At 30.7% G+C, this 15,369-nt stretch overlaps 1 protein-coding gene across 1 annotated transcript; it reads right to left on the bottom strand.

Moving 5' to 3' along the window:
* Window positions 1-3,704: 3,704 nt before the first annotated feature.
* On the bottom strand, window positions 3,705-5,612 carry BDCG_17935 (uncharacterized protein; the record flags this gene model as incomplete). Its single annotated transcript, XM_045426975.1, has 3 exons — window positions 3,705-3,984; window positions 4,731-4,735; window positions 5,475-5,612. The coding sequence occupies 3 exons, from the start codon at window positions 5,610-5,612 to the stop codon at window positions 3,705-3,707; spliced, it is 423 nt and encodes a 140-aa protein (XP_045282854.1).
* Window positions 5,613-15,369: the final 9,757 nt, after the last annotated feature.

The raw sequence follows: 15,369 nt of genomic DNA, 5'->3' as shown, positions 1-15,369 counted from the left end.
GAAGTTATCAAGACTGCTGACAAAGTTACTGATAGTAGAATTATGTATTAATCTATTCTATCAATCTGACTGATATTAAGAAAGCTCTAGAAAAGTTATTCTATACTATAATAACAGATTCTCATACAAAACTCTCTTAATAATATTATGAATATCTAGATGTCTTCTGATAAGATAATATTATAAATATATTTTCTTTATAAGACTCAGAAGTGAATCACAGTATTAAGTTAGAAAAGAAGAATAATAAGAACTCTGAGTTACTGTGAGACTCTCTTTATAATATATCTCAAGATAAACTTCTTCTTCTTCAGAAGACACTCAATGATCTGTTAGATAAGAAATTTATATATATTAGTAACTCTTTCACTACAGCTTCTATTCTCTTTGTAAAGAAGTTAGATGAAGAACTCTGATTCTGTATAAACTACTAAGATCTGAACAGATTAACAAAGAAAGATTGATATCTCTTATCTCTTATCAATGAAACTCTAGCATGAATCAGATAAGCTCAATGATTTATAAAGTTATATATTATTATCATATTTCATAAGATTTATATTACTGAAGAAGATGAATAATTTACAGTATTCTGAACATATTATAATCTCTTTGAATGAATAGTCACACTCTTTAAACTGATTAACACTCTTAGTATATTTCAGAAGTATATTAACTGAGCACTCTAAAATTTTCTTAATAAGTTTATATCTACTTATTTAGATAATATTCTCATCTTCACTGATGAATTCAGAAAAGAGTATTAAGAGTATATATAAAGAGTATTATAATAACTACAAGAAGTAGAACTATCAATTAATATTAATAAGTATAATTTCAAAGTTAAAAGTACTAAATACTTAGGTTTTATCATAGAAGCTGATAAGAGAATTCAAATGAATTCTGAGAAGATTTCTGCTATTCTTAAATAAGAAGCTTTATATACTGTGAAAGATATATAAAGCTTTATTAAATTCACTAACTTCTATCAGTAATTTATATAAAACTTCTCAGATATTATAAGATTACTTACAGATCTTACTAAGAAAGACTCAGTATTTTAATAATCAGCAGACACTGAAGCTGTATTTATACAGATAAAGAAGATATTCATTAATATCTCTCTACTAATAATATTCAATTCTGATTATAAAATAGTTATTAAAGTCAATTTCTCTGACTATATAATAGAAGAAGTAATATTATAATATAATAATAAAGATGTTCTATAATGTCACGCTCCCGGCCGTGTCAAGGCTCCGTTGCGGTTTCACACAGCTCATTACTTTCATGCGGATGATTTCATCCTGTTCAAACCAGTTTTCAACCACTCTATAACATCATTCAGATATATCATAGAAAGATCTGATTAATGAATATAAGAACTCTACTTTTATATGAGGTCAGCAGATTACTCTTTCTTGATAATAAGATACTGCTGAGATATCACTCTAACTATTCTCACTTATGAAATGAAAGAAGAGTATCTGCTCATTATCTATATAGAATAGCTAGATACTGACTTCTTATCAAAGAAGTCAGTAATTTGTTTTTCTCATACTGAAATAGATATAAGAGTTACTGTATGTCTCATATAATCTTCTTAATATACTAAGTATTATATCTGTGATATTCTCACAATAACTCTGTAGTCTATAAGCTCACTATTTAAGCAAGATAATCAAGCTTACTTATATAGCTTCTTAAATAACTACTTCTATATAATACTGCTAACTAGTCACTGCTTTAGTTTCATTATATTATAATTTGAATCACTTAATCTGATTATACATTTGAATCAGTCAAGCTTTAACAGACTGATATAATCTTATATATCTGCACTGAAACTGATCTGATTTCACTCTCTGAGAGAAATACTACATCATTCTCTAGAGTGTGTACATCTCTATCTCAGCAGAAATCCGAGATTTCTGAATCTGTTACATATTTTGACATGAGCTCTTCAACTGCTCTGTTATCACTGCGGCCTCTACACACCTACATCTATCATAAAGATAGAGAGATTAAGGTCAGAGATTCTCTGAGATACTTTGACACGTGTGAGGTTTTTCGGGATCGGAAGTACAGCAATCTCGGAATCAGTGAGTAGGTCTTCAAGACTGTCTCTCACTGAAGCTTCTCTCACTGTAGTGATATTTCTTATAGATGTTAGAGAATCATCAGATTCAACTGTGAGTTCTGAGAAGTTCAGTGTATTCTGCACTAAAAGAGTAGATATTCTCATGAAGATATCATAGTCAATTCATCAATTATTAGTGAGTACAAGAAATAATGAACACTCAGGTTGAATTTCCTCATCAATGAATAGATTATCAATTGATGAATCAGAAATTACTACAGTCTCTTAACAGGCTGCAGTGAGTAGATCTGATGTCACTGAAGAAATCACTGCAGCCGCCTTACAGACTGTATTGAGTAGAACCTTCAAGTTGTATGAAATAGTCAGTATTAATGAATTAGCAAGATGAAGATCCTTCTGAAAGATGATATCTTTTGATATATATAAACACTCATTGAAGAAATCCTTGTGAAATTTCATAAAACAGACTGATATATTGATAATCTCTGCAAGGTTTATCATCTGAAAGGTCTCTGAATTATCTGTAATAAATAGTTGAGTCTCACTCTCACTATTATTCTTTTTCTTCTTTTCTTTGAATTTCTTTATTCTTACAGTGTTGTAGATTCTTCAATTATCTGAAGCACTGTCTGAATTAATCAATCAACAGTTGTCAAAGTGAGATCTCTTATATTCAGAATATGTAGATAAGTTTTCTGATCTCTGATGATTTCAGAAGCTCTTTTAAGTACTATTATAATCATATTCAGTACAGTCTTCACAGGCTGAATTCAATGTATTGTTGACAGTTGTTAATAGTTGTTGTAACTATTATAGCTGTTGTAGCTATATTGACTGTAGAATCTATATTCTGCAGATTCTTTTTATCTTTTGAAGAATTAAGCTGTGAATAAATCTTCTTCATGAGAAGATCAATATTCAATATTACAGCTATGAATTTGAAATTCTGTATCTTCTCTATCTTCTTCTGAATATAATTTCTTCAATTGTTGAGTAGAACTGAGTAGAAGGTATCAAATATTCATATATCTGAGAGAGAAGCATTCAACATCTTCAATTTCATAATAACAGACTGAAACTTATCAAAGAATATGTGTAGATTGATGACCTGTGTGTTATCAAGAGACATGAATTCCAGAACTGTCTCATAATATAACTGTGTTTTAAGAACAGAGTATTCCTGTTCAATTGCATTTCATAGAGTATAAGTGATTTGATTTTTATCATATTTGAAGAAATGTGGTCTGACACCTGCACTCAAGAAGTTTGAGATGAATGTGTAGAGTCATCAGTTTCTGATGTTTCAGAATGATGCTCATTCATCATCTCTTTGTAGAGAATTCTGAGTCTGTTGTTTCTCTATCATATATCAGCACTGTGTATCAATCAGTTTTGATTTCATGAAGATGCTTCATGTGATGTAATTGAATGTGTCAGTCAGACTGTTTGATCTCACAGTATTCTTGACATCTTTCTTAAATTGAGAGATTGCCTTGTCAACACGGCTATTCAGTTCATAAAGGTTGAATTTCAACCTTTCACTGAGATTAGAATTTCATGTGACTGTTAATGTAATGACAGAATGATTGTTAACATTCTGTGATCAATCTGTAGAGAATCTCTGTTGATGAAGTTTTTCCAGTTGTAGTTCGAGTTCTAGAACTCTTTGCTTCTTCTTGTTCATCTCAAGTATTATCTTGAGATGCTCCATCTGTTGATCTGATATTGCCTCGCCCGAACAGTAGACATCATAAGAACCAGCATCAAGCTGTTGAGTAGATTGAGGGGCCGGCCTGACCGTGTCAGAAGCTGTATTCAAACCAGCTTCGAATCGAGAGAGTGTTTCATCAATGGAGCTTTCAAAGGCTTCAGAAGAATGTCCACTGACAGAGTATAAGTGTGAAGAATCATCATTATCAACTGCAACTGACTTAGTGGAAAGAACATGAGATCGCGAACATGTATGTGAGTGAGATCATATTGAATCCGCCATCTTGATATTTGTTTATTGAATTCTCGATATTCATTTATTGAATCCTTGCCAATATCATTCTCTTTTTCTTGCTTTTTTGCAAATGTGGTGTGTTTTCTACAAGCCTCTTTTTTAAGTAAGCAGTAGTATTATTGATCATCAAGATCTTAAATGCATCAATACTGATAGAATAAGATGATTTTAACTCCTGATGAGTGTATTGAATGAAGCAGTAGTTCAATAATGATTATATTGACAAGAAATTCTGAATTGGCAGTGATTTTGTACAAAACAGAGCTCATAATCTGTGAAAGATGTAAAGCTTGTGTGATTGAAAGGTTGCTAGCTTGTGAAAAGTTATATGGTGAAAGGATTAGTAAGCCAGATCACGTGACCTGACAATATGATGTTGAAAATAGATTAAACATGTGATGTATGAAAATGAATGAGATATATATTATAATATTTATCTTTTTCAGTTAACTCTTATAATTAATAATTAATTTATTATCTCTTTTCTTTTCTTACACTTTTTCTTTATCTGTTAGTCACTACTCTTATACAATCTCTATATATTACAGTGTTCAGTGACTAGATTCAGCAGCTTTCATCTTTTATAATTCTGTCTCATGTATTATACTGTCTCTCTTCACTCACTTAGACTACTACAGTGAACAGCTTATTGAAACTAATCTCATCTGATCTCTGAGTGTCTTCAGAGGTTAAGATAACTTGATCTCATATGTGTGTGAATGTTTCAGATAGTTCATTCTCTGTGATCTCTGTGATTAAACTGATGTAAACAGTTGAATTCAACTCTGAATTTCTTTTTCTTCTGCAATCTGATTTATATATAAGTCTGCTGCTTTAAGACTACTCTTTATCACATTGCATCTGCTGTCTGCAGTGTGTTATCATATAATCAGCTACAGTCTTATCACTTATTAAAGTGTGATATTTATCTGATTTCTTCATTACTTCTCATTCTTTTCTTATAATCATGAAAAGATTGAAATAAGTGAAATCATCTAGTTTATAAGTGTCTATAATTTCTCTTACTTCATAAGGCTTTTCAATTGTAAGTCTCTTTTTTTTCAACACTGATAATAGTGCTGTGAATAATTATAATCTGCTCAGATCTTGCATCTTTACTTTCACAAGTTATAAATTATTGATTAAGTTGTATAAGACTTATTTCTCTGATTCTTTCAATGCATATGTTCTCAGAGAATGTGATTTGAGTATTTTATATAGCTTAAATCACCTAGATTGAAACTTCTCAGAACTCTTATTATATATAAGAACTCATATTCTTATCTTGAGACTCAATTTCTTAACTAATAAGTCTCATATTCTTTTCAATTGAATTGCTCAGTTCAGAAGTAACTCATTAGTCCTTACATATGCATGACTGATCTCTTTCAATCTTGATTCTGTATCTGTGACTGTTGCATCTGCAACTGCTACTACTGCATTTATAACTGCTGTTTCTGCTGCATCTGTGACTATTGTGTTTATAACTACTGTTTCCTTCTTCATCTTTTCTGAAGCATTCTCCGGGATGTGTGAATGCAATTCATACAACAGATAGAATGATGAATACTTGAAGACTGTATACTGTTAAATCTGCATGATCAATAGTATCTGTCTGAGATATTTATCTTATAGTCTTATAGACTTGCTCATTAGATATTTCATCAGCATGTTGCTCAAGATTCTATTCAAGTATTTCATCTTCTCATTCATTTATGAATGATATAGTATTGTTCTACAATGTCTTATCTATAACTGACTTATAAAATGCCTTATCACTTCTTCTATGAGATTCACACTGTTATCAGTTAGAATCTCACACAGTATTTCATAGTTAATATAGATCTCATTATATAGAAACTTTATCATTATCTTCTCTATTATTTCTGAAACTGCTTTCATGACTGACTAGTCAGTAGTAGACTGACCGTGTGACCGTGTCTGAGACCAGAATCAGATTTTTTGATAGTCTCATTATCAATTCAACTGATCTCATTACATGGTTTTATCATTAGATAGTAGTCTCATACTGTCTCAGTGAGACTTACTGTCTACTCTTATCACATTTTCCAAATGAGACCATGATTTCCACTTCTCAATTTAAATTATTTTTATTGCTTTAAATGACTTTAAATCTCATTTGAGTGTTACCAAAAAGCGTTACTTTTTAAAAAATTAAAAATAGTCTAAAAAAAACCTTAAAATGTCTAAAAATAGTAACTTTATGCTAAGAATGAAACTAAATGAGATCAAATGAGATCACTTTCTCATTTTTTTCAAGTCATAGTTTCATTTTAAGATCTGATATATAGTCACTTTACATGGTTTTTTGATAGCCAGTCCCAGCGGGATTCACGCCAAGAAATATATGAAATCAGACCAAATGAGATCAAATGTGAAATTCATGGTCCCAGCGGCCAGTCTAGTCAGTAGTGTAATCAATAGCAGTGATTATTCATCAATTTTCATTTAATGTTTATAATAATATGTCTATGAGATTCATCTCTTATTGTTTAAACAGTTATATTATACACTTTATCTGATATTACACTTCTTTACATTCTAATCCTTTCTTAGATTCTTTCACAATCTGATAATTTAGACACTCATGAGTATACATCTGAATATTCTCAGTCATGCTTGACTAGTATACTCTTGATTTAAGTATATTCATAAGTTCAGAGCTTTCTAAGTGACTGAATTCCTTGTGCATGTAAGTCATTAAGTCATGTCTAAATAAAGATTCTAGATAGAGAGCTTCTACATATTCTAGATTGCAGTAAAGCATAACATCATTTTTCAATTTTCTCAGCTTGAAGTTCAGAAGTATCTCTTCTACTACTCTCATGAAATACTTATTATCTGACATCTTATTATTCTTTAAGTAAGAGATTATAATATTCACTTATTCTGATTTCTTACACTCTTTCAGTGTGTTTAATGCAAACTTCTCTTATATCTGATTCATAGAACTCTCACTCATGAAATCAGATCTGTGACTGATTGTATCAGATATCACAGTGTCTGATTTCTTTCAGTATTTAATATGAAGATTATATGCTTGAAACTCTGAGATTCAATATACTAAGTATTTGAAAGGTTTTATCATTAATTATAGATAGATGAGACTTTCATGATCTGTGATCATCATTATTATATACCTGTTGTTAATATATCTATTTTATAACATCAGTATATGCTTGATTGCTAGCAATTTCTTTTCATACACTGAGTAATTGAGCTCAGTGTCTGATAGTTTTCTATCATTATATATCACTGAGTGCAGCTTGTCATTCTTACTCATCTGTAGAAGAGTGTCTCTGATAGCTCATTTAGATGCATCTATCTCAATATAAAAAGGTTTATTATGATCTGATTGAATAAGCACTGAAAATGTTATTACATATTTTCTCAGTGTGAGAAAAGTCTCTTCACACATGACATTTCAGATAATTGAATGAAACTTCTTCTTTCACAGATTTGCATCTATTTCTCTTAAGAGATCTGAGAGTGATACTGATATTTATATGAAATTCTTGATGAATCTGCAGTAATATGAGACTAACTTAAGAAACTATTATATATAATGTACATTTCTCAGCTGCAGTCAATTCACTATAATATTCAATTTCTCTGAAATGAAGTGTATACAGTTATTACTTACTACATATTCTATAAACTTCAACTCTTTCATTTCAAACACACACTTGATTAGTTTGATATAGAGCTTATACTCTGTCAGAGTGATAAGCACTTTATCAAGATACTTCAGATATTTATTATATGAGTTTGAAAAGACTAGAATATCATTGAGATATACAAGATATAAGGTTTTATTCTGTTTATAAAGAATCATATTCATCATCATTTAAAAGATAACAGGTACATTTATCAGACTGAATAATATTATCAGAAATTCAAACTTCTCTCATTATATATTAAATGCAGTTCACAGAACTGATAGTTCATTTACACAGATCTGTCAGTATTCTGAGAGAAGATTAATCTTTGATAGATATTAAGTATTTTCAACTGTATTCAACTGTTGTTGAATTCATGACAGTGAATATTTATTCTTAATCATAAACTTGTTAAGTGTTTGATAATTAATATACATCTGTCACTCTTCATCTGCCTTTTTCATGAATAGAACTGAAAAGTCTCATATACTTAATAAGAGTTATATAAGATCATGTTCTAGAAGATCTGTGATCTGATACTTCTGTTCTTCAAGATGCATTTATAACAGAGAGTATATATTCTAATTGACTGATTTTGTATTTCTCATATTAATCTCATGTATAAATTCTCATTATTATTATTATTATTATTATTATTATTCTTCAATTATAGATGTATGCAGTCAGAGACTATAACATCTATCTGAGAATCTTTAGTTCTCAGAGTTTTTCCTATATCTATAGAGTTAACTATTATACATTTATCAATTTCAAATATGCAAAATCAGAAAATTCCAGCTCAGAATATAAAAACTGTTTATAAATTACAGTATTTTAACACCTTCTAATAGTTTGAAATCATTGAAAATATTATGACAAAAGAAAAGAGAACATAGTCTTAAAGATAGACATATTAAATAGATAGAGAAAAGAATAGAAGAAAATAAGTACAGTAAAGAGAGCTATAGAATAAGATCTCTGCAGTTTATATCTTAAGCTATATACATATTTTAATATTCTATATAACTGACTGCTGTCTCTGTTCTCTCAGATCTGCTTCAGAAGTTCAGAGATTATCATTCTCTCTAAAGAGCTGCTACTCAGCTAGCTTCTGTAACTAGCTTACTTATAAGTGAGATTCTCACTAAGAATAATATCAGAGCTACTTAATTCTAGTTAAGTCTCTAATCTTTCAGCTGTCAATCTCAGCATTTCAGTCTATCAATTGACTGTCACAGTCTTGCTTATACTAATCATCTATTAAGAGTATCTAAGTCTCATCTCATTTAGATTCTTACTAGACTCAGAGTGTTCTAATCAGATAGTTTTTAAATCTTCTTTCTCAGAAGTGAGTGTTTAGAGTGAGAGAAATGAGATCTGATCAGTTAAGCTTGATAATAATTTACTATTCTGCAGATATTCTAGACCTTAATCACTCTAGTACTAATCTAACTTAAAGTGTCTGAGAGGCTGTTAACTCTAAGATTAGTAAGAATTAGCATCTGAGAACCTCTGAGATGAATATCTTAAGCTTGATAATAATTCACTATAGTGCACTCAGAGGTCCTTGATACTGTTTTATAACTTAACAGTGAAAGCTGTGATTAAGATGACTCTTGCAGAGTTCAAACCTGCTCTCTCTTAACATTCATTCCTCAGGGGGAAGGCCGCTAATTAAGGCTTCATGATAGCATAGTTAACCACTACGTCACCGGGCCTATAAATCCTCATTCTGACAGTAATTTCAGTGAAAGATCTGTTTAGAAGATCTTCTCATGCTTCTTCAGAAGCTTCTTTATACACTTATTCTCTCATATATTCTTTATCTTGATTTTCTTCACTTTCAGATTCTGTATAATATACAGAATGCTTTTGAATGAGATCTTATAAATTATTCTCTTTGCTTATTAATATGTAAGCAGATTTAACTCTTCTATATCAGAGATGTGAAATGTTCTTCTTATATCAGTTGATAGAATTGTACGAACTGTTTTCTTCTTATTAATTAACTGTATATAATATGTACATTATTGAATCTGTGAATTGAATCTTTAAAATCAATTAAGTTTAAGAATAAGGTTGTATTTCATGTTCTGTAGCTCTCACACTTAAATATAACAAGATCATTCTCTAAAGTGCAAGAGAACTCTTACTCTTATAGATGATATTAAATATCAGTTATCAGATAATTTTATATATCAGAAATTCTTCACTCAGCAGACTTCTTTCAGTCTTCAGATTATATAATTATTAATATATTACATAGAAGCTTGTAAGAATAACTTATAAGTACTCGCAGGCGATTATTCAGGTGTTTGCAGCTTGGCGTGATATGTACTGTTAACTACTAGAAGTATTCACAGTAGAAAGATAAAATATAGAGGTCAAATATATAATAGCATTCAAGCTGAGTTATGAATAGTATTCATGAACTTCAGTCTATATAGTTGTGTGTAGTCAAGGGCTGCTAGCTCTATTGATTATGCAAGAGATAGAAATAGAGGTAAAGAATTTATAAGAAGTAGAATTTCTTACATACTTCTCTCTCTCTAAGACTTTATTCACAAAGCCTTTCACTGAGTGACTTCATAGTCAGCTCAGCACTGCAGTGATACTCATTAAAAATTCTTTACATCTATAAAAAATCTCAGTGAGAAAAAATCTCTTATTACTGTGAAGAGAAAAGAGTCTGTCACTCAGTTTCTTATTCTGTGAGATTCTTTGTGATCTATAGATTCTTCTCTGACTATTATACAGATTCATCTCACATCTTTCATATAGAAGAGTTCTGATTGACTCTTAATCATTTTCATGAGATTCTTATATAATCATTACACAGATTCATCTTACAGATGAATCACTCTCTGTGAGATCACTCTCATTAAAGAGAAACATTTGTGAGTTGATCTTTCACTCATTCTCATGAATCATTGTTCTTTGATACTGTAGAATTGTGAGGAATTTTTCATTCTTTTATTAACTCTGTAGAATTGTAGAATCAAGATGTCTGCAGTCTGCAATCACTCTTTATAGTTATATAGAAAGATTCAGATCTGTGATTTATAATTACTCTTATTTACTAGAGTGATCTAGCTGTTCTATAGAATCACTCATAGTGTAAGCAAATCTCTTTAGAGTAGTATAAATACTTCAGATCTGTCTGTGAAATCTCATCTTCTTTTTCCTTTTTCTGTAACAGCTCTCATTCTTATAAACTGTGAGTATTCTTATTCATTCATGAAGTGTTTTCACTCAGATGACAGAGAGAGAGTGTTTCTGACAATATTCATATATTGATTCAAGAACTTCTCAAGAATAAAAAATTTTTTCAATTTCAATCTCTTTATAAATAATATCTGATCACTGCTGAGCTTCTTGTGAGTGTCTCTGTAACTCCTCTGATTGCTTTTTATCAGCTAGTGAAGCAGAGGCATCACTGCTCACAACTGTGTCTTCATTTCTCTCAGCTCTGTCACTGCATCTGATCTTCAGGTCAGTGATCAACTCTCTGTCTCTTTCAGACCAGTCCCTGGCTTCAAGCAGCACAGTTTCTCTCTTTGCTGTAAGTCTTCTTATAAGTAATTTCTTACAGACTCTAGCTAACAGTTCTTATAAAGCTTCTGATATTGTCAGTGTCTTCTGCAGCTCTGCAGGTCTACAATCATCTCTTCTCTACTTATACAATCACTGATCAGGTATATATGAATATGTCTAAGTTCTCTATCAATGATTCTCACACTGTGGCACATTTCCACAATTTCATTGTCAATGAGAGATGAGTTTCCAGGTATCTGCAAAATCTGAGTAATTAAGACAATGCAAATGTCATGAATTTGTGACAGAAGTTGATCTGAGCAGATGAGTCTTCTCTTCACATCTTAATTGTTTTCAGGCTGAATACTTCAGTATAACTGAGAGAGTGAACACAGCTTTATAAGAAGTATCTGATCACACACACAGATGATCAGCTCTCAAGGCTCTGCTGCAACTGTATACATTCTGATATTTAGCTTCTCTAAAGTCTGTACATTTCTGACAGTCTTCATGTCAAATGCAACAATTGTCTGTATCATAGATATGATACTCTCTGCTTCTTTGAAGAGAGAAATTAATAGTTATGAAGAAATTGAGTGTTACAGATATTAAGAATGTGAGTTTAAGTTTTCTTTATTTTTTCTTTATTGATCTTCAAATTGTGTTCATAACTCTGTTTATTTTCTTATTTTTTAACTTTAATAAGAATATGATTTCTTCTTTTCTTATGTATACTGTAGACTGTTCATCTCAGTAGAAACTCATTATCTTATAGACTAGAATTTGTAAATGACAGTGTTAATATCTTTATCACAATCAGATTCTTAGTAAAGACTGCATTATTCTGACTTATCAGAATTTACAGTATGAAAGTCATGTCTCAGCTTCTGCAGATGTCTTATCTGTTCAGATAATTCTTAAGTGAACTTATTCATTTTATCAGAATACTCTTATCACTGAATCTTGAATTAGAGCTTGTAATCTTACTTCTCTGAGTTAATAATCTCTTTAATCTGATATTCTCTTTCACTCTTTAGTGCTTTACAGACAGAGTAATGAGTCACAGAATTCTCTTCTGAGAATTTCTTATATTCACAGAGTAAAGAGATATGAAAAACATTGTATATCTGTAACTCAGATAACAGTTTTAATCTATAGAACTGTGAGCTAACTTTCTTCATAATCTTATAAGACTCTGTCTGCAAGAGATTCAGCTTCTTACTAGATCTCTGTATAATAATATTTTCTAGACTTAGTCAGACTCTATCATCTTTCTTGAAACTCTTTATAATATACTTAAAGTCATAGTATCTCTTCTGATATTCTTGAGTTTTTCTCAAGAATTTGTGAGCTTTCTCCCAGATCTTCTGAATTCTCTCAGCTTATTCACAGATATCATCACACTCTATAGTGTACTCTCATGAGTTCATCAAGATTATCTGTGAATGAGTCTTAGTGAGTATCTCAAAGAGAGTTTTATCTGTGCTGACATGCTTTGAGTTGTTATATATAAACTTCATAAGTGATAATCAATGCACTCAGTTATTCTGATTGTAATTGACAAAGCACTGCAGATACTGTTTCAATATACTCATCAGATATTCTGTCTATTCATCTGTCTATTGATGAAAAGCTGTGCTTAGATCTCACAAAATCTTCAGTATAGTTATTAGATCAGATCAAAACTCTTCTATAAAGATTAATTCTCTGTCTGAGACAATGTTTGCAGACAATTCATGCAATCAGATCATATTGCAGACAAAGATATAAGTTAAATTCTTTGACTTTAAGTTCTTACAGATGAATATAAAGTATGTCATCTTGATAAAGTGATTCACTATTATCAGTACACTGTCAAAGCAGGTATCATATATGTCCTTACTTTCAGAGAGGCTTATAAGAGCATTCATTTCTAGCTGTTCTCAAGATTTTTATAGAATGAGTAGAGAAGTAAGTTCTTCATATGATCTGAACTGCACTACCCGCGAACTCTGATAAACAGTGTAAGAATTCACTATCTTCTTCACAAGTTCTTACATCTTCAGTCAGAAGTATTTTCTTATAAGTAACTCATGAGTTCTAGTGTCTGTAAAATGACTTACTAGAGAAGAGTTATAATATCTTTTAATGAGTTCTACATGTAGAAACTTATTTACAGGTATATAAATCTAACTCTCTCTTTATAAGAGATTATTTAAGTCTCTTTAACTCTTTATTTCTGCAGAATTGATCCCTGTCATAAGCAGTTTCTGAATATACTGAGTATATTCATTCTTCAGTTGCAGTTCAGACAATCTGAATAGAAGATCTTGTGAAGACTTATACTCTGTTTTCTCTTATATCAGGTCTTTCACAGCACTTCTCAAAGTCTGTAAATTCTTCAGATTATAGATACTCTCTTCAAGAATTCTTGCAGAGATTCTCAGAGTGTTAACTCTCAGTGTTATAGAGAGTAGTTATGCAGGCTTCTTCTCTCTCTTCTCTCTCTTCTCTTATGAGGAATTGAGAGACTCTTCAGTTAATCTCTTCACAACACTCAGTTTGAGTATTCTGTGAAGCTTTTCTATCTTCTCTAGTCTCTCTGTGTCTATTACTCTGATCTTCTTAATATAGTCTGATCTGTAAGAGAGTTCATCTGCTGAGTTCTTAGTTCTCTTGATATATTCTATCTTGAATTAGAACTCACTCAGTCTCTGAGCTCAGTGAATCTGTCACTGTGAGAGTTTCTTGATTGAAGTAAACTGTTATAAGCTGTTATAATCAGTTCTAACAGTAATCACTGTTACAAGGCTCTTAAAGTAGTGATATCAGTAATGAAAGAATTTCACTATTATAAGAAGCTTCTGATTATGAATATTATAGTTGATCTCTGTAAGTTGCATCTTCTGTGAGAAAAAGATCACTGAAACTCAGTTCTTATTTAACTATAGTTATGAGACTATTTCTGAAATTGTAAAGAAGAAGATATCTGTCTTTAATCTGATTGAGAGTAAGAGATTAAAGTAGAATAGCATCACTGTATCTGTGAATATCTGTTTTAATCTTATAAAGATCTTACAAGCTTCTGAGATAAGAAAGTTCTTACAGTTCTCTCTTCTCAATAATCTTTTCATTCTCTATTTACAGAATGACTTCTTCTTATTTTCACTCTTCAGCATGTCTGTAAGAGTCAAGAAGATTCTTACAAATACAAAGATAAACTGTCTATAGAAATTCACAAAGCTCAGAAAGATCTGAATCTCATGAATACTAGTTGACTCTGACTATAATAGAATAGTCTTAACTTATGAAGGTTTCATCTAAATATCATCTGCAGTGATTACATATTCTAGAAAATTAATTCAGTGAGCACTGAAGTTGTACTTTATAAGCTTAATATACAGTTCTGTTTTATCTAAGATCTTTAACATGCTTTATATATGCTCAGTGTGTTCTTTCTTCTTTATAAAGTACATCATCACATCATTCACATATATTATTATAAAGACATTCAGATATATATGAAGTATTTTATTGATGAAAGACTGAAATGCTGTGAGAATATTAGTCAGATTAAAAGATATCACTAGATATTCAAACAATCTCAGTGCAGTTCTAAAGACAGTCTTTCATTCATTCTCAGACTGTATTTACAGCTATGTATATACATTGATTACATTCAGTTGTATGAATATAACAGCTTCTGTGAGACAGTTGATTACATTCTTAATCAGAGATAGAGAATAGTGACTCTTTGTTATCTTAGAGTTCAGATTGTGATAGTCTATATATAATCTGAGATCTTCATTCTTCTTCTTTATAAATATCACAGAGACTTCTACAGAGATCTGTGAAGATTAGATAAAGTCATTCTTCAGATTCTTCTTCACATAGATCTGCAAGATCTCTGTCTTGTGATAAGAGAGCTTATAGATTGATTCTCAGAAGAATTTCTGCTCTTCTATCAAATCTATTATCAGATTCTTCTTATAATGAGAAGAAAGCTCAGCTGTCTTAGCTGAGCTGAATATCTCTGTGAGATCTCAGTATTTCTCTGATATCTGAAGCTC

Source organism: Blastomyces dermatitidis (genome assembly GCF_000003525.1).
Source record: "Blastomyces dermatitidis ER-3 genomic scaffold supercont1.14, whole genome shotgun sequence".
Classification (NCBI taxonomy): domain Eukaryota; kingdom Fungi; phylum Ascomycota; class Eurotiomycetes; order Onygenales; family Ajellomycetaceae; genus Blastomyces; species Blastomyces dermatitidis.
Note: the sequence above shows the minus strand (reverse complement) of the source record. Positions and strands in the feature narration are given on the sequence as shown.